Genomic DNA, 19,538 nt, shown 5'->3' on the forward strand with positions numbered 1-19,538 from the left:
TGCTAGCTGTCCAAGAGCACACCTCTAAACGTCACCACCCTGGCAGAGCTGAGCGATGTCATGCAGTGCGTCCGTGTGGTCGTGTAGCGCGTCCACATGAATTGTCTGGTCTTCCTCCAGGGCCAAGTTTTGTGCAAGACACACATTCCCGTTTGGGCAATAATCACACCACGTTCACTGCCCTGTGTCTGCCAAGGCCTGTAGACTGCTTCATCATTCTCCTTTCAAGCCCTAGGTGTAGACTAAAGTCATGTTTAATGAAAGAAGGGACAATCTCTTATTTTTTGAGTATTAGTATTTGGTTTCTAAAAAAATATGACCTGGGCTGGAGAGATGGCTTAGCGGTTAAGCGCTTGCCTGTGAAGCCTAAGGACCCCGGTTCGAGGCTCGGTTCCCCAGGTCCCACGTTAGCCAGATGCACAAGGGGGCGCACGCGTCTGGAGTTCGTTTGCAGAGGCTGGAGGCCCTGGCGCGCCCATTCTCTCTCTCTCCCTCTATCTGTCTTTCTCTCTGTGTCTGTCGCTCTCTAATAAATAAATAAAAAATTAAAAAAAAAATATGACCTATTATTATGCTAGCAACTTGCAATTTGTTTTTGGAACATACTAAAAATGGCAACTAAGCGTACAGGAGTAGGGCAATTATGAAAATGGGAATAAATTTTTAAAAACCTGTTTAGCTTTATATCAAACCTATAACAAGTTCTCTTTTTTCTAACTTATTTTAATTTATGAGAGAGAAAGAGGGAAAGAATGGGCATGCCAGGGCTTCTAGCCACGGCAAATGAACCCCAGATGTATGTGCCACATTGTGCATCTGGCTTACGTAGTTCTGGGGCATCAAACCTGGGTCCTTAGGCTTCACAGACAATTGCCTTAACCACTAAGCCATGTCTCCAGCCCCCCCCCATTTTTTTCTAATTATTTATTTATTTTTTTATTAGAGAGAGCAAGAGTTCTTTACCTCATGTTTAGCTGTTACATTTGGTCTGCTTTAATGGCTAGCATTTTCCTGGGATTAAGCAACCCTCTGAAGTATTGTGACAATCCAGCATATGGAAAATGTGATGTCCTCCTGATCTGAGTCTGTGTACTGAACACAACTTTACAATATGCCCGAGGAATGATGGTGAGGATTTTATTGTGGATTAACCATGGTCATGACCAAGTGTAAGACACAACGAGCATTTCACCCCTCCCAGTAACATTCCGGGGGAGGAGGAGATAGTTAGACTACATACATACATACATATGAAACCACACTGTATCCCAGCTCAGCTGCTGACTGTCGAGCTTGAGGTTGAAGCTGAAAATCTGTGCTGCTAAATCCCAGCTCGTCCTTCGCAGGGCTTTTCCGCAGGAGCTCAGTAAAAAGGGGGACTCTATAAAACACACACCTAACAAAGCATGTCAGCAGCCCGAATGGGGCGAGCCAGTCCAGAGCGGAGAATTCCAATAAATAAATGAAGTTGAACATTTATTGCCAACAATCATGTCACTGGGCCAGAGGAAACTGGAGCCGGGCAGCTGGGAGGGGAGGAGTCTGCAGCCAGAGAAGGCCAGGGAAGGCGCCCTGGCTTAATTTATTTATGGTGTGCAGATGAAGAGACAACTTTCCATATGAGGAGCAGCCTAAAGGAGGAACTGGCTGGCTAAACCAGGAAGAGATCCCGAGAGTGCGCGCAACAAAAGGGGACTAGAATAAAAATGACAGGCAGTAAAAACAATACAAATTTAAAATCCTGTAACTTTCAGAAATAATTTAAGGCTGAAAGAAAAGGGGGAACATTTTAGCTTTGCTGGCTTTGGGACAATTTTCCAAGATGCCAAAGACATTAAGCAAAATGAAAGTGCTGAGTTGAAGACCCAGAGTGCCTGGATGCCTTCCTAGCTGTAAGTCTAGTTGCTTCTGACAATGTGTATTCCTAACAAGTGAAGGGGTGACTTTGCATTCAGTGCATGCATACGTTTCCCACCTGGTAAATATTTGTGTATTTTTCCATGAACGTTCTTCAACTCTGTAGGTCCCCAAGCTGACAGTGAAGCAAGCTGAGAGTCTTTTGTGGAAGCAGACAGCATAATGCATTTCTGCATGGTGTGTGTGTGTAGGGGGTGCTGAACTAACTACTCCAGAGGGGGCCAAAGGGACTATTAATGGTGGGGAGGTGTAGGCCAGGCTCAGGTTTGAGAAATGGCAGCCTCAATAAATGTACTCTTTGTACAACGATGCAAATGTCTGTGGCTCTCTTTCATCTCTTCAATCTGTACTTGAGAGCTACCTGGCTGTTTTCAATTATCTTTACATGGAATAATATACCTCTTCTTCCTCCTCCTTCAAATTTGGCCAAAAGCATAATATCCAGCCACCTGTTACCCATGGTCCAAATGTCCCAGATATTTGATGTATATCTCAAGTCTCTCCCTAACTATGCCTAGAAGTAGGACTGTCTCTGTCATTGAGTGTGTGTACATTCCTCTGTGAGTGAGGGTGCCTGCATGCCACAGCATGTGTGTGGGGGTGAGAAGACAACTTGAGATAATGGCGTTCACCTTTTACCTTGTTTTGAGGTAGGGTTTCTTGTCCACTGCCATGTATGCCAGGCTAGCAGGCTTGCTAGCTTCCAGAGGATTATTCTGTCTCCATCTTCCTTTTTGCTATAGCCAAACTGGGATTACAGATGCCCATGCCATAGCGTCTGACTTTATATGCTTTCTAGAGATCTGAAGTCTGGTACTCCAGCTTGTGTGGCAAGTATTTTATCCACTGAGCCGTCTCCTCAAGTCCCTGTCACTGTAATCTTATGGCTAGAATGGAGTCTAGAAAGGGTCTCTGGCAGTCACAGTAACACTGCATCTGCAGAAAGTCCTCCCACAGCTACTTTAGTTCAGTTATCCTTCCCATCTTCCTGCCTTTTCAGGGGCTCCTCTGCCTGCCTTTCTCACTGAGGAAGTGCTGATATCCTAATTTTGGGTGGCACTTGGGCCGTCCCCTCTGTCCCACAGGGGACATTTGCAACAAACATCAGACCCTAAGATGTCCCTGCTCAAGTTTAATTTTGGCACTGGGAATTAAAGCCAGGACCTTGCACTTTCACCACTGAGTGACCCACACCCCCGTTCAGGGAGTTTTCATTAGGATGAGTAGTGATCTCTTCTCTGCCTGTACCCCACCCCATGGCCACTGCTCTGAAACAGATGCATCTTAGGAGCCTGAGCGTGAGTGTGAGCCTCTGCTCTGTCCCCATTCCCAGCTCGCCACTTCCCTCCAGAGACTGTCTGTGCTCTTGCTTTAAGACTGTGTGGCAAAGCACCAGCCACACGTGGGGAATCATAGCCAAGGATGCCAGACTTTCCACCACCTGCTGGATCTTCTACTCATTCAACTCACCTTTGTCCCTGGCCAACTGGCTAGCGTTTCTGAATTACTACTTTATATCCAAGGCTGAGCAGTCTATGAATCATTCCAGTGTGAATTTAAGTAGTAATCTTAGTAGATGCCATTTCTATCATCTATAAAACCAATCTCATTTCCATTCCCTAGCCAGCCCCCCTCCCCAGTAAGTGCACTGAGTGGTACACATTAGTAATTGAAGGAAGGATCTGAATGCAGCAAACATGAGTAGGCTAAGGGAACCCGAAACTGAATAAAATGACCACCTGATAAACCATGGCAAAGTTCTCCCAAGAATTCCAAACCTACCCTTATCTACTCAAATTTACAAAGCTTTTCAAAAAAGGCAAGATCCAAGTTTTGCCTTTCCGCACTATTTCAACCAGTTCCTTTTAAAGCTATGCATTTAAAAGACGACTTAAGACTCACCAGTTTATCAATCAGAATTTAATTCTTCTGTTTGGTAACTTTCTTAAGCACACAGGAAAATGTCAGGCCACGCCTGGGCAAACAGAGCTAGCCACAAGCACAATGTTCCCTCCAAAGGTGGTGAGTTTAGGGGGTGGGTGCTCAAACTCCCCACTTCTAAGGAAATCATTTTGCAACCAAGATGCCCAGAAACTTCAAATGTTAACTTTTGTAATTCAAGGTAATTTCCCAGGAATTTAAGAGGCAATCACTTACTCTTGACTTTCAAAGAGAACCTGGGCTTGAAAGGCACAGTTGTATCTAAAATTGATCAGCTGGCGACAACCCTCTGAAGTTGTTGGGAGTGAGAGAAGGCGCCGGAGACTCTGACACATCTGGGCTGCACCAGTTAGTTCACCTTCCAGGTTGTAAATTTTCTGGCCCCAAAGACTTCTTGAAAATAACTTTCTACCAAGAAAGTGGATTTTATTATTAACTGAAGTAGTAAAAAAAATTATATTATTTTGATATGGAACACTATAGCTGTAAGACTTGCCAACTACCAATCTTCAAGGACTTCAAGGACATTTAAGAAAATAGCAAAGTTATATAAAAAAAATCTGTCTTGGAAACATAGATTTTAAATTATGGTAGAAGAAAACTATTAACATGGCTGTTCCATAACATATCCAAATAAACCTGAGGCTTTAATAAATATCAACATTTAACATCTAACTCAATAGATACTTTGGCTGGGACAGAAATGAATTATCACCTAGAAAATGTTCACATGTGCTGTTAATATAAGCAGAAAATATTGGGGTAAAAGGGCACAAGCAAACACATATACATTCTTGCTAAGAAACATATCTGAGATAGTCCTCTGTAGACTTCAATCTCCAAAGTGCTTTATTTATTATGAAATGAGGCCTAAGATATCGAGGAGTCAGTACATGGGGCTGTTTACCCAGTTTATTTTTTGAATGTTTGTGTGTGTGTGTGTGTGTGTGTGTGTGTGTGTAGGTGCACGTGACAGCCCGTGGCGGGTCAGAGGGTGATGCTGGTGTTTTCCTCAGTCACTTTCCACCTCACTTTGGAGCCACTGTCTCACACTGAACCTGCAGCTGATTCATCTAAAAGAACTAGTCAGCAAGTCCTAGGCTGTGTTGTGCTGCATACAGCCACAGTCCTCATTTTGCGTGAGTGTTGGGGAATCTTAGCTTGCATGGCAGGTACTTTTGCATACGGAGCCCTTTCCACAGCTCTAGTACATGGACTTTTAGAGTGAGACTACATATAGTCAGAATAAAATGCATTCATGGTACATATTTTATTTTTTAAGAAAATATAACTATGTACAAAAATTATCTCTGTGCGTTCAGGTTGATGCTGATGCACTGGGTTCTTATGATATAATTAAATACTAATACAAAATGCAGAGCTGTGATAGAAAGGTGTTAGGAAAACTCTCTTTAACCCAGGGGTCTACAGGGTGTCACTTACTGGCTTCACTGGGAAGTGGCAGTGCTACTTGGCTGGGGGGTGCACTTAAGATAGCCCAGAGTTTGGAGGGGTCCTCACAGTTATGCCACTGCCTCCAATGGAGGAGCAGGTCTTCCTTCCGCCCCAGAGTCTGGGCACAGAGGAGGCAGTTAAAGCCGGAATGAGACCAGAGAAGGCCAGTGTGGGGGCTGGGATGTGCAGAGCCCGGGGGACCATTTACTCCTGGTTGGCCACCTTCATTTTCGGGGAGCGTCTCCACCTGGGTCTGATGCTGGGCAGACAGCTGCCTTTTCGGCTTCGGAAGCGCACGTGAGTCTTCCGCAGAGCCCCAGGGCTTCGGCTGCTTTCTCTTCCCCGGGCGCTGCTTCTGGTCAGGAGTGGAGGCCCTGCTATCTGGTAAGATCACCTCTCGCAGCCTTCCCTGGACTTCCTCCCCATGAACATGAAGCAAATGAAACTTGATTTCGGCGAAAGACTGAGCAGTGATCTGACAGCGGCCACACCTGATCTGTAACTTGACTTCTTCGACATGGTTTAGAAGGAAGTCTTCTTCCAGGCTTGACTTGCTTTCCCTGGAAAGGGTAAGAAATACTTCATATAGGATTTCACGGCACAATGAGAACTCTCTCCTCTCCCCACCCTCCTCACTCTGCCTCTCGTTCATTCTTTACAGCCTACAGGGATCAAACACAGCCCTGCTGGGAAGAGTAGAGGACGGGACACAGGAAGACTGCCCAGAAAACCCCAACTGCCACTCCAGGGGCACAGCCCACATCAGAAGATTCATGTATCTTTCCCAGGTGAGTCACCTCCCTTTGGCGTGTTGGCAACTTGGACGAGTGAGGTGATACCATGCAAAACCAACCATGTGGTGCTTCTGGAGGCAAGTGTCCTGCCCACCACTGGCTGGGGCCTGCAAGCCCTCACCTCGAGCACCAAGGGCAGTCTGGACATTTTATTCCAGTATCAAAATCTAACAACAGGACAAGTAGGAAGGAGGTTCCCTTGCACATTAGTGCCAACTACAGAAGCAGGAAGGGGGACATTGCCTAAGAAAAGGAAGTCAAAACAATGGGTGTCCCTTATATTTTTTTAAATGTTTTTTTTAAATTTTTATTTATTTATTTGAGAGAGACAGACACAGAGAGAAAGACAGATAGAGGGAGAGAGAGAATGGGTGCGCCAGGGCTTCCAGCCTCTGCAAACAAACTTCAGACGCGTGCGCCCCCTTGTGCATCTGGCTAACGTGGGACCTGGGGAACCGAGCCTCGAACCAGGGTCCTTAGGCTTCACAGGCAAGTGCTTAACCGCTAAGCCATCTCTCCAGCCCGGGTGTCCCTTATTTTTATCCATTATGGCATCGAATGGAATATATTTAGAGCAACTGTGAAAATAAACAGCAAACACACCAAGGGTGAGAAGCTAAGGTGTTGGGAGAGTTCACCACTCATCCCTGACAGTCACTGCAGCGGAAAGGGGGTGCTCGTGGCTTACACGGAGGACACTTCCCTGATTCATTACTGCTCGAATGCCTGTTACCATGTGACAGAACAGTGCTTGCAGAAATGGACCACACAGCAGAAAGTTACTCTGGCCTGAAGGGAAAAAGAAAGCATCTGTAGAGGATTGTGAGCATCTGTGGTGTGGTCACCGCAGCAAACCCTCCAGGGCCAATGTGTGTCACAGGTGCTGAGGGGCAGGGCTCGCCGTGCCACACGTGGTGTGTCCATGGAGTTGGGGAAAATGACTTTATACCAGTAAGTATATATAATTTACTATTTCATCTTAAGATGCAAATCAGTCACTGAATTGTCCCCAGGATACCTCAACTTAGCATTTATGCCCTGGCTCACACAGGCTAGAGGAACTATTAAATACTATGATTGAGACCAGAGCTGGAGGTGGGTGTAGGTAGCTTATTTCAGCCTGAGAACTTCTTGTTGTCTGTGGATAGGGCCTTGAAATCTGGATCCTCCCTCTTCTACCGCCCAGTGCTGGGAGGGTGATGTGCGTCACACCACACACTGCCTTATGAAATTTTAACCTAAGAGATGTTTTCACAAAATCGTCAGAATATGGAATCAGACCTCTTCCCCAAATCAAGACAGACATGTTGTTCTTCCCCTCAGTGAGCACTCACCTCTCAAGTGAGCCGTCCGGCCCTTGCGCAGCAGCGTCTCTGTTCTTCGGCTCACTGGGGGAGGGCTCCGTGCTGATCACAACCCTGTGAACCTCCCTCAGATGGCCAAAGTAGACCCGGATGTGCCCAAACACCTTAGCACAAAACTCACAGCACACAAGCTTCTTCGGGCGGTTCTCACCATGGTGAAGTTTCATGTGTGTGCTGAGGCTGCCGGGATGGACGTAGGCCTTGTGGCAAATCCGACAACTGTAAGGCCGTCTGTTGGTGTGTGCATTCATGTGGTCCAGAAGGTGTTGTTTGAACTGGAAGGGGTAGTTGCAGACGTGACATTTGTACCAAGGCTTCTTAATGCCAGAGAATCCGTTTCTGTACGCAGAGCCAGGTTTAGGAGCAGGGCTGTCGTTCTGCCTACAGCCCAGGTATTTAGAAGCCAGTGAGTTATGTAGCACAGCCCCCTGCCCCAGGTTGCTGGGCATTTGGGATTGTACTGCAGTGGCAGGAGAGACCAAGGGAGCCAATGCAGACATGACAATGACAGGTTTGGGCATAATGCTACGATACTTTCTCAAGGCCCCAGGTTTCTGGTCTCTGGATTCTTGGGGATTGTTTTTTGACCTTTCTTTGCCATCCTTACACATATTCATAATGCATTTCCTTCTTTTCCCCTGAAATGCCAAAACCTCATCAGGTACCTTTCGTTTTCTTCCTCTTCTCTTTGCAGGGCCACCACTGAGTTTTGCTTTGTGGCTGAGATCCACTCTGGTGCCAGGACAAAAGGCGCTTTCACGGCTGCTCTTTGAGCCCCGTGGAGCAGGTATTTTGCTGGCTGCTTTGGTGGCTGTGCTCACGCCTGTGAGGCAGGACTTCCCATGGTCTGCCCCACGTCCAGAGGAAGAGCAATCTGCCACGTCAGCATCTGGTTCAACCTTGACCACCTCAGTTGTTTTCAGTCGTGAACAGGGTAAGATGGCCAGTTTACTCATAGGGGCAAGAGAGACCAGCTGAACTGCACTGCTCAAAGTGGCCGGTGACAGACCAGCTGTGGCTTGTGCAGAACCACCCTGTTCTGTGTGCTCTTCTGTGGCAACGGCAGGTTTAGCAGGGACTTCTGTGCTCGCCCAGCTTGCCTTCTGTGGAATCTTTGAGGGGTGCTGTGCTGCAGAGGGCTCCTCGGGAATGCCCGATGCCAGGGTGTCAGGAGGGTCTATATCTCCATGGATGCTGGTCAGGGGAGCTGAGCCAATGCTGACTGGTGCTTGGTCTAATGAGACCATTTGCTTGAATGGACTGGATTTGCGTGGGAGCTCATGATGGGCTTGTGAGGGAGGGGACATCTGACAACATGTCTGGACTTCATCAGGGGGGTTATGACAGCTAGCCTCAGAAGCACTCATGCCCCGCTTCTTTCTTAGTCCCTTGTTACTTCTCGGTGGTTTATATCGAGGAATGGGCAGTTTTAGGTTTTCAGGAAGGGACATTCTGGGCTTCTGAACTGGCTGAGCTGAGGCAACATTTGGCAAAGCAACAAGAGAAAATGTCCCCTCCTGGCCAGCCACCTGCATCAGGGCATAGTTCTGTGTGGGCATGCCCAGGGACTTGGAGGCAAGGGAGGGTGCCAGGTTCCCTTGATCAGACATTGATGGTGAAGGACAGGGTAGTATTCTGGATGTTAGGACTTTGGGCACAATCTTTGGTGCAATGCTCCTAAACTGACTCTTATTCTGCAGACTTTTCCCACTTTGTTTTGTTCCAGATGGGATATTTGATTCACCTGTAAATATAATACAAAAGTTATAGTGGTGTAACTATCCCATTACTCAGAGTTCAAATAATGATTTGATTTCAATTCCTTGGCCTACCGTCCACCCTTCTGAGCACCAGCCTGTGTCTTTCAAGACCAGAGTTGAAGGTCAACTCATGCCCAGCTCCCTAAGAGTTAGGATTCTCCTTCACTGTTCCAGGGCTTCAGTTTGACTAGAGACGGTTGCCCACCAAACACAGAGCTTCCAGGGAGCTGGGACTCTGAACTTCTGGTTCCTGTATTTGGTAAGTCCATCCATCTAGCCTTGCCAGCTACCCAATGATGACCCATCTTCTCAAGTCAGGACAACTCCACCTCTTTCCTGCCCCCTGAACAGCAAAGTCTCTCTGCAATAGTCCAGTGTTTCTCATTTCATGCCATGTCCTGCTTTCCCAGTGACAAATGAGCTTTATGAACATGAAGCCAATATGACACTCAGCTCCACATTACCCTCCGCATGTCACCTCCATGTTACCCTTGCTGCCTTTTACACAGTGTCAGGACACACCATGTGACCCACTGGCAGTGTAATCTGTTTTGTGCACTGGATGAATTCCAGACCGAATGCTGGCTTTGTTGCTAATTCCCCATGTGACTGTGAATTTGTTCTCACACCTTTCTGTTTATGTGCACTTTTGCAATTAAATCACCAGCATTAAAAAAAGTTGATGTGACAACTTAGAAAGATATTGAACAAAGCCTAAAGAGACAGAATGATAAAGATACAGAGACAAAGGGGAAAGTGCCTGAACACACAAAAACATCTCCTAGGGTACTAACGGGAATAATTTTAACTGACAGAAAAACATTTCATTCACCTCAGATTTACTAGCCTGACCAAAGACCAATTACTACAACCTTAATAGAACAATTAAGGAAACACTTAGGTGCCCTGCTTCTAAGGCTCAAGGTCACAAGGCCTGGTTGTGGAGAAGTCTCATTTCTAGGGTCTCATATTAATCAAACTTCACTTTGGCTTACATATTTACCAAGCACATACACTATTCTGAGACTTGGCAATTACAAGCACATATTCTCTTTCTTGAAACACCTGAATCTGTAAGGCACTCACAGTTAAATCTACTGCGATGTGTATATCAAGCTGTGTTGGTATTAACAACACACAGTCAAATAAAGATGAAGGCTTATAAATTTTTTTTATTCAGTTCAGGGTTTTGTCTCTAAATGACTTAGGTACCCAACTTCTGATTTTGGATTTTGGAGCAGTGTGCAAAGAGACTGAAGAGCCATTTGTTTGAAGGATACTGGGAATGGGAAGGTAATCAGTGATCTAGTGAAACAGAGAATTCAAAATTAAGCATAGATTTGAAAACCTATGTAGTGAATTAATAATTTTATCAGGAAGGTGACTACTAATACTGTGATAATTAGCAGCAGAGTACGAGTAAGTTGAAAAGCACATTGACCAATTTACTTTTTCAAAATTAAGCATAGATTTGAAAACCTATGTAGTGAATTAATAATTTTATCAGGAAGGTGACTACTAATACTGTGATAATTAGCAGCAGAGTACGAGTAAGTTGAAAAGCACATTGACCAACTTACTTTTTAAGGTGTTTGATGAAGAAAAAAAAGGCATTAAGAAGCATTTCAGATCCAATCATAGAACAGCTGCTTACCCCATAGCATGTGTGCCACTACTGCACCAGTGTGTCACGTCCTGCTAGACTTGTGGATTCTGTAGCTTGCAGGATCCTTTGCTTGTTCAGACTGTTGGGGATCTTTATTTCCTAGCAGTTCACATAGCATGTTCCAGTACTACAAGAGGTAGCCAGCAGGGAGCTGGTTTCATCTCAGTTCCACTATGATGGCTCAATGGGAGGAAATCCGTACCTGGTATTGAGGACCAAGTAAGAAGCCCATGGCTTGGAAAGTCAGTAGACCCTACAGGGAAGCTTCCACTATTCTTTGGCTAAAGTACCTATCAAAAAGTCTTCTAAGTGTCTGTATTTTCCCCTTTGATCTATGCTGCTCTCACTCTTGGCTAGAGAATCTGCTTTGTACTGATGACAGTGACTATTAGGGAGACCCAAGACCCATCAGTATGACAAGGAAAGAAAGCCAGCTTCCTAGCATGAGTAGAGTGATCACTACCACATCTGCCAGGGCCCAAGAGACATTACAGAGGAAGTGGTAGATTAAATATGGGAGCTGCTCTCATTTCTAGCTTGAAAACCTTTTTCAGGGAAACGATAGAGGAAATAAGGAGACTCAAAACTCACCAAAGCAGAAAATCAGAGGGTATGGAGGACTCAACACTAAAGGAGACTTACCTATTGCAGAGCTCAGGACCTTGGAAGAGGCCACAAGGTGGGAAGCTGTACTTACTCTATAGCGTTGCGCCCCCCGCCCCCTGCACAGAGACTAACCGGAGCACCAATGACCCCACAGTGAGTACTGACGCCACCACTGAGGAAGGCCTTCAGGGGAATGAGGGCGGGAGAGAAGGAACATGAGAGAATAACCCAAAGGGAATATGACCAATGTGCAATATGTTTATAAGGTAAAGTTCTCAATAAAAAGCAAAGAGAAGCATTTGATCAGTAGCTTGCATCAGAGTAGGAAACAACATAAACTGACAATTTACAGTGTTTTTTCTTGGCCTCTTTACCACAAAGCGTATGGCAAGTGGCTGGTCAGGCACCTCAGCAAACTCATCTGCATGCCCTGCCACTTTGCTCCTTCTCCTACCACGTTTTAATATTTAAGTTTTATTTTCATAATCTTTCATTTTAAGCCTTGTGATCTGCTCTTTTGGGAAAAAAAATCAAAGTTGAAAATATATATTTAGGATGGAATTTGTAGAAGAGTAAAATTAGTAGCCTTTAGTATTTACAGATAAATCTCAGTAAGTAATTGCATTAAGAATGGTCTGTGGGCTGGAGAGATAGCTTAGCAGTTAAGGCACTTGCCTGAGAAGCCTAAGGACTCAGGTTTTATTTTCCAGGTCCCAAGTAAGCCAGATGCACAAGGAGGTGCATACGTCTGGAATTTGTTTGCAATAGCTAGAGGCCCTGGTGTGTCCATTCCCTCTCTCTTTCTCTTTCTCTCTCTCCCTCTCTCTCAAATAAAAATTAAAAAAAGAATGGTCTTTGCATCCACATAACAGATTCCTAGTGTGGGGGGGCAGTAAGTCATTTACATACAGTTCTTACTCCTAAATGAGGAGAAAATAAGCAGCTAGGACTGCAGGAGTGGTTTTGTGGCAGAGGCTTTGTCTTGCTCTGGGTTTGATCCCAGCCACTGATAAAATGTATATATTAAGAAGAGCTAGAAGAAAGGCTGTTTTGCCTTTACTTATTCATAAATCTTCTTGAGATATGTGTCACAAACATGTCACCACAAAGGCCTATCACCTTTCTTGTCTGCTCACAAATGCCTACCTATTGGTTCTTCATCTGAGAGTCAAAGTCGAGTCCTGGCAATGGCCTAAAAGGCCTCCTGCCACTGGGCTCCTGTAGGAGAGGGCTACCTCTGCCTCAGTCTTTTTTACCTATCCCCCACTCTACAGCAAAAGAAGCCAGACAGCACCTCCTGAGGGCTGCTGCACTTACTGTCCCAGGGTCTATGACAGTCACCCTCAAAAAATACTTGCTACATCATTACCTTGGAGTGTTACTCTCTAGGGGTCTTGGGTTCATTTTCTTCACCAATTAAAGAATTAAGAGGCAGGGAGGTACTTTAAAAGAAGTTTGTTTTAGAGTAAGAGGGGAAGAAAGGGGAATAAAATCAGACTCCTCAGAGAAGAGGGGATTTTCCATGGGGGTCAGTTTCTGTAGGAACTGAACTTGAATGTATGGTTGGCTTGAATGAAGGTGAGAGGTGCTGACTGGTTCAAGGTACATCTGCACAAGTCTCTAGAAGTTTATCAGGCCAGCCAACTAAGGCAGCCCAGCCCATGGGGGTGGGGAGGTGGGGGTAATTTGCCTAGGCCAGGAAGCGGAGGAGTTACCACCTGCTTCACATGACATCATGGATTGTCAAGGCTCCTCTCCCTATTCTGCCTGAGAAAGCTGACTTCTATAGTGTGTCAGAAGCTTTGCTTAAGTGGCTCTTCTCCAGCTGATATATTTAAAATGACTCCTATCATGAATTGCTATGGTTTGGACATGGCTGTCTGTTGCAGTCAGGTTCATATTGCTGGTAAAAATCACCCAACCAAGAGCAGCTTCTGGGAAAAATAGCTTTATTTTGGCTTTCAGGCTTGAGGGGAAGCTCCATGATGGCAGGGGAAAACGATGGCATGAGCAGAGGGTGGACATCACCCCCTGGCCAACATAAGGTGGAAAACAGCAACAGGAGAGTGTGCCAAACACTGGCATGGGGAAACTGGCTATAACACCCATAAGCGTGCCCCCAACAATACACTGCCTCCAGGAAGCATTGATTCCCAAATCTCCATCAGCTGGGAACCTAACATTCAGAACACCTAAGTTTATGGAGGACACCTGAATCAAACCACCACACTGTCCCTCCAGGGACCAGGAGTGGGTGGCTTGCCTGAAGGTTGTGGAACCCGAAGAAGGTGAGGCATACTGGGAGACTTGTCTTGAGGAGGGACTGAACCACTTCTTATGGACCCAAGTTAGATCTCGTAAGAGTAATATTACAGAAGCCCAGGCCTAGCCCTACCCTGCCGTTTGGCAATACTGTTTGGACTTTACAAACCTCTGTCTTCTTAAGTAGCCTTTCTCAAGTATTTCATTATTGCATCAGGAAAGAAAGTAATACAACTCCTTGCCCTTTTGTTCCTGTTTTAACTTTCTCAAGAACACTTGTTCCCTCTAACATATTATCATATTACATCTGCCCTCTCAATGGAATAAAGCTCTGAAGATGGGGAGCTTTTGTGTTTCTTCAGGGCTTACAATATTGTACAGGACTTAGCAGATACCTGTTGAAGTTGTGGACCAATAAATAATATAGTCATCAATGAGAAAAATCAGGAATTTATAGATTATCCCCAGAAAGTTTTCTTTTTTTTTCTTTCTTTCTTTTTTTTTTTTTTTGGTTTTACGAGGTAGGGTCTCACTCTGGTCCAGGCTGACCTGGAATTAACTCTGTCATCTCAGGGTGGCCTCGAACTCATGGTGATCCTCCTACCTCTGTCTGTCTCCCGAGTGCTGGGATTAAAGGCGTGCGCCACCACGCCCAGCCCCAGAAAGTTTTCTTAAAAGTAGAAAATTAAATAATTTAAAACTAGCATTTTAACATTTAAAATTTCTGAAAATTAGAACACAGGAATTGAGGACGTATCTCTGAAATTTCCCCCATGTGAACATCATTTACTGCCAGAATAAGCCAACAGGCCTGCACTGTGTGAAAATCTTTTCCAGCAAGAGGAGAAGGTAGACCAACTGACTAATCAGCAGAGGGAGTAACAGGAGAACAGTAAACTAGAGCAGTTACAGCAGCAAAGAACAGCTATTAAAAGAGAAGACATGCCCAGAGGGAAAAGGGACAGGAGGGCGAGAACAGCTAGGACTTTTACCATCGGCCTGAAGAAGAGAAGAGACTACAGAAGAAGCAGCAGGACCAGTAACGAGGATCAAGGGGACCTGAAGGTCTTCAAAGACTTAAGCTAGAAAGGAGCCTTTTATTTCTGTGCGTGCGTGTGTGCATGCCAGAGAACATTAGGGCGCCACTCTATTACTTTTCTGCCTTATTTCCCTAAGAAAGTCTCTTTCAGGGCTGGGGAGATGGCTTAGCTGTTAAGCACTTGCCTGTGAAGCCTAAGGACCCGGGTTCGAGGTTCCATCCCCCAGGACCCACGTTAGCCAGATGCACAAGGGGGCACATGCATCTGGAGTTCTACTACAGTGGCTGGAAGCCCTGGCGTGCCCATTCTCTCTCTCTCTCTGTTACTTTCAAATAAATAAATTTTAAAAAGTGAACAAAAAAAATTAAAAAAAATGAAAGTCTCACAACCTGCAGCTCCCCACTTTTTGAGTAGACAGGCTAAACAGTGAAATCCAGCAATCATCCTGTTTCAGCCCCCCTCAGTGCTGGGGTTGCAGGCATGTATGGCCACACCCAGCTTATTATGTTGGTGTCAGGAATTGAACTCAGGTCTTCCTGCCTCTATTTAGCTGCTGAGCCACCTCCCCAGCCCCAGGCCTTCCTATCTTTATGACTAAGTATAAGGAAGTAATTGTCTGACAGGTACGATTTTTAGCATTGCACATTTATATACTTCATTCACTCCTACCAAATAGGAGTGAGCCGATTATGGAATTCAGTTTGATTCACTGATAGCTAGAAGTGTCTACATTATGGTGGAAATAAAATTGTACAGGGAAAGCAATGGCATTCAAAGAAAAAGGAGGCCATGATGGTTTCAGAATCACCTAGGAGACAAGCCTTGGGGTATGTCTCTGAGGGTTCTTCAGATGTTGAACTGAGGGAAGACTCACCCTGAATGTGAATGGCACTATCCTATGGGCTGAATGGAGAGGAAAAAGTGAGGAAGGGAGCACAGCATTGGCAAGTCACCTCTGCTTGCTGACTGGACACAATGTGACCGCTACTTCACGCTCCTGCTGCCACGCCTTCTGAGTCATGAGGGACTGCAGCCTCTCAATCTGTCATTCAAACGAACTCTTCCTTTCTTAAGTTGCTTTTGCCAGGTATTTTGTCACAGCAGTGAGAAAAGCAGCTTCTACAGAGGCCAGCTGTGGTTTGGGACAAAGGACATACAGAGGTCAACCAGCTCTGTTCCAGCAAGGGCAAAGGCTGCCTGTGGTGCCAGCCAGTGGACTCAGTGCTCCTCATGTTCCACAGCCTGTGGTGCCAGGCAGGTGCTGGTGCCAGGGGACTCAGTTCTCCTCAAACTCCCCAGCTCGTTGTGCCAGTCAGAGGGCTCCATTCTCCTCATGTTCCTTGGGATATAAAGAAGCAGAGGCCAGGGTAGAAGGCTTCTCAGCTGGCTGATGATCAGTGGCACCAGTTACCACCACGTCTGAGCCTTGCCAGTATATTTAGTTCAGAAATAATGCTAGAAATAACCATTCCTGAGTTCCACTTCCCAGAATCATTAAAAGTAGGAAATGAAACTGGTATTATTAGGAGAAATGTGAGGTAGAATAAAGAGAGCAAGGCCACAGAAAAGGAAGGAAAAAAATCCGGAGCACCAGGAATGAGTTAAACGTCCATGCTGACAGTCATCCCAACACACACTGTGATACTTGCACCACTAAAACCCTTGAGTTAAACTGATAAGGAAAACCCTCAAGCTATGAGATATGGTTCATTATCACTTGGATGACAGGCAACGGAAGACTAGGACCAGAGGCCTCTGTGCTGGGCAGCTGGGGGAGACTGGAACAGGTGCTTTTCTCCCCTGACCACCTCTCACCCTCAGGAGGTGCTCATAAGTACTCCTGAGTGAGTAAAAGGAAAAGGAAAGTTGGCCAATTTGAACCAGTTTCCTAAAACAAGGTCTTTTGCCCTATTCATAAGGATATGTCTATACATCAATGACCACCTCTAGAGACACAGTCTGAATGGATCATGTCTTTTATTTTCCTTGACCAGAATTGCTGACACCCAGAGAGGTAGCCCACTAATCTGACAGGCACACATAACCACCTCCTCATCTGAGAAGGATGAGAGCTCGTCACCTCCCAAGCACAAGCGGGTCTGAGACTTGTTCCCTGAATCATCTGGCTCCTTGGGATGCAAGAAGGTGATCTGCCATACAGGTCAGCTGTGCTACCGTAACTTCAGATTTAAGGCAGTGTGAACAACAGGGGTCTTTAGAGGAGAAAATGCCATTACGTCCCGTGCAACTCTGGAACACTGGGGAAGTGGGACTGCTGGAAGCCTTTCTTGGCAACAAGGTTACAACAGTGGCTTACTCCACTCCACATTTACAAGGCCGTCACAGATGGCATGATCTAAAGCCCTCACCTGCACCTACTAAATCACAGAGCTGTGCACAGAATAACGAGAAGGAGAAATTTCCACTGACATTCATAATTTCTGGAAATCCTGCAAAATTACCCATAACAGTTAAAGAGACTCACAGGACCCTCAAGTACTAAGCATGGACTTTTATTAACTGAAAACATGAAAGGCTCACTCAGTAAAATTAATTTTGCACAATTCAATGAGAATACTTAATAGTATCAGGATTTTAGGTATGGGCTGTTTTTAATATCTTAAGCACATTAAAGTAACTATTTTGAAAAGTGACATTTAGAGGTGGTGAGAAATTGACCTGTGGAAACAAGGGAAACTGGGAGGTGCTGAGTAGTTATTATGGTCCAGAATCTACAACAGGCCTTTTAGCTGACCTCTCACCTAAACTTCAAGCAAGTATCAATGCTCTCCCTTTCAAGAATCAAGAAAGGATGGCTTGAGAAGTAACCAGCCAAGTCCACACAGTATATTTGCTCTTTTCTGATGTGAAGCTACCACTTTCCTCCTCCATCTAAAACCAAAGGAATTTATACAAAAGTGTCTTAATTAATCCCAAACTAAAAATCAGAATGTTAAGGAGCAAAAAATATGAACATAAATCCCCAAAATTTATGTTCTGAGTAAAAGATGCTTCTAGGGAATACAATAATTACAAAGAACATTTGGTAAAATCAAGTCATGTAAAAGGAAAGACAGCTCATGTTTAGGCTGGTGTTGTCACTTGCTGTCCACCGGATTCTGACAAATCCAGGAGGGCTGGTGGAATTTGTTGCTGTTGTCTGTCACCTATAGGTTGCAGCTGGAGGAGGCAGCCCGCATGCGAGTAGTGGGAAAGGACTCACAGCTCTAGGTGCCCATGTCCAGCCCAGCCTCACTATACAGAGGGCACAATGAAGGCACAGTCCACGGGCAACTCTCTAGATCGCTGCAGCCAACTCCCCACTTTCTACAGGCAGAACCAGGTCCTGCTTGGGTGATTCTAAACAAAGCTGTCCATCTCTGAGCCCTTAGTCTGGCCAAAGTCCTATTATTGCTGGGGCTCACTGTTGAATGTTCAAAGGGTAGGAGCATTCAATGGCCCTGCTCTGGATGTAGGCCCCTTGGATCCAGGCTTAGGATGACTGTTCAGCCAAATCAACTGGTAGGGGCAACAATTTTAGGAGTGTTTTAATTTTTAATTAAGTTTTAATTTTGTTGGCATACAGATTCTCTACCCCATTTAATTTGGCTTTCAAATAATAAACTCCAGCTGGGGTTCTGATTGTTTCTTAAGATGGTCTCTGGTTAAAATAAATATAGCATGACCCTGAAAACGTCTGGAGTAAAAGAAATGACTGGAAGCACAAGGAACTATCACTTCATGAGCCTTGCCTCTGCCCGGCCCTGGCTTGCCTGGGACCTGCAGCGCGCAGCGGTCAACAAGCGCCGAGGGAGCGCCACCCGTGCAGCGCGGCCCCTCAGCGGCACAAGCCAAGCATGAGTCCTCGTCCACGTGCCTGCTGCACAAGGACCTCGGCAGTTGTCATTTTTTAGACCTAAGTTTCAAGAAAGTGGAGGCAGCACAAAGGAACCAGCACACTTCCAGGTGGAGCTCTTTCCTTGTTTCATTTGTTCTCCTTGGCACACCTGCCGTGCCGGGCTCATCTGTGCTCCTAGGTGTTTCCCTCCTTCCCCTCGGAACGTCCCTGACCAGCAGCCACCTTCTACTTGGCACAGACCTTTGAGAGCTGTGAAACAGCGGAGGATTCAATGACTTTCTTATTAGCAAGAAAGAGGATTCTCATTTTCTAAGCAGCCGAATTTCTTTACCAATACTGTTTCTTAAACAATTCCCCACCACTAAATAATATTCTATGTGCCGAGTTCTGTGCAAAATACTTTATGTAGGTCATCTCACTTGATCCCTGTAACAAGCAGAGTGAAGAATTACTGTCATCTCCATTTCACAAGTGAGGACCCCCAAGCTGGTAAGCAACAGTGCCAGAACTCAAATCCTGGGTGCAGTAGGGCCAGGCTCAAGGTCCCCAGTACAACAGTGGTGGGGTGGGAGTTCTGACAGACGGTACCAGGGTCTCTCAGCCACGTACTGCTGTCTTTGGTTTTGTTTCGAGATGCTGTCACCTATGAAGTGGACAAAACAGTGGCTAGCTACAAAGATCATGCCAGGATTAAGCAAGAAAGTCCCTGAGGTGCCAGGGGGTTCCCGACACATGTCCATGCTCAGCAGACATTAGCATACTGCTTTCTCTGGCTGGTAAGGAAGAATGAAGTTTCTGATATTTTGTTTCAGTAGAAAGAAAGGATACAGAAGTTGAATGCTAATCATAAAAACACAGTTTTTATCTTTAAGCC

The 19,538-nt window shown here is 45.5% G+C and overlaps 1 protein-coding gene and 1 long non-coding RNA gene across 9 annotated transcripts in view; one reads left to right on the forward strand and one right to left on the reverse strand.

Moving 5' to 3' along the window:
- Positions 1 to 1,636: 1,636 nt before the first annotated feature.
- On the forward strand, positions 1,637 to 8,253 carry LOC123460826. Its single transcript, XR_006637229.1, has 3 exons — positions 1,637 to 1,892; positions 5,975 to 6,101; positions 8,166 to 8,253. It is a non-coding gene; the product is annotated as an uncharacterized LOC123460826 (long non-coding RNA).
- Znf438 (zinc finger protein 438) overlaps positions 3,823 to 19,538 on the reverse strand; it is a 125,656-nt gene continuing 109,940 nt past the window's right edge. For all 8 annotated transcript variants that reach the window (XM_045150577.1, XM_045150570.1, XM_045150576.1 and 5 more), the window contains 2 exons: positions 7,442 to 9,215; positions 3,823 to 5,873 (listed from right to left, as the gene is read on the reverse strand). In XM_045150577.1, the coding sequence (XP_045006512.1) occupies positions 5,294 to 5,873; positions 7,442 to 9,215 (2,354 nt within the window). In that variant the 3' untranslated portion in view covers positions 3,823 to 5,293. The remainder of the gene's footprint in view (positions 5,874 to 7,441; positions 9,216 to 19,538) is intronic.

Source organism: Jaculus jaculus, chromosome 5 (assembly GCF_020740685.1).
Source record: "Jaculus jaculus isolate mJacJac1 chromosome 5, mJacJac1.mat.Y.cur, whole genome shotgun sequence".
Classification (NCBI taxonomy): Eukaryota; Metazoa; Chordata; class Mammalia; order Rodentia; family Dipodidae; genus Jaculus; species Jaculus jaculus.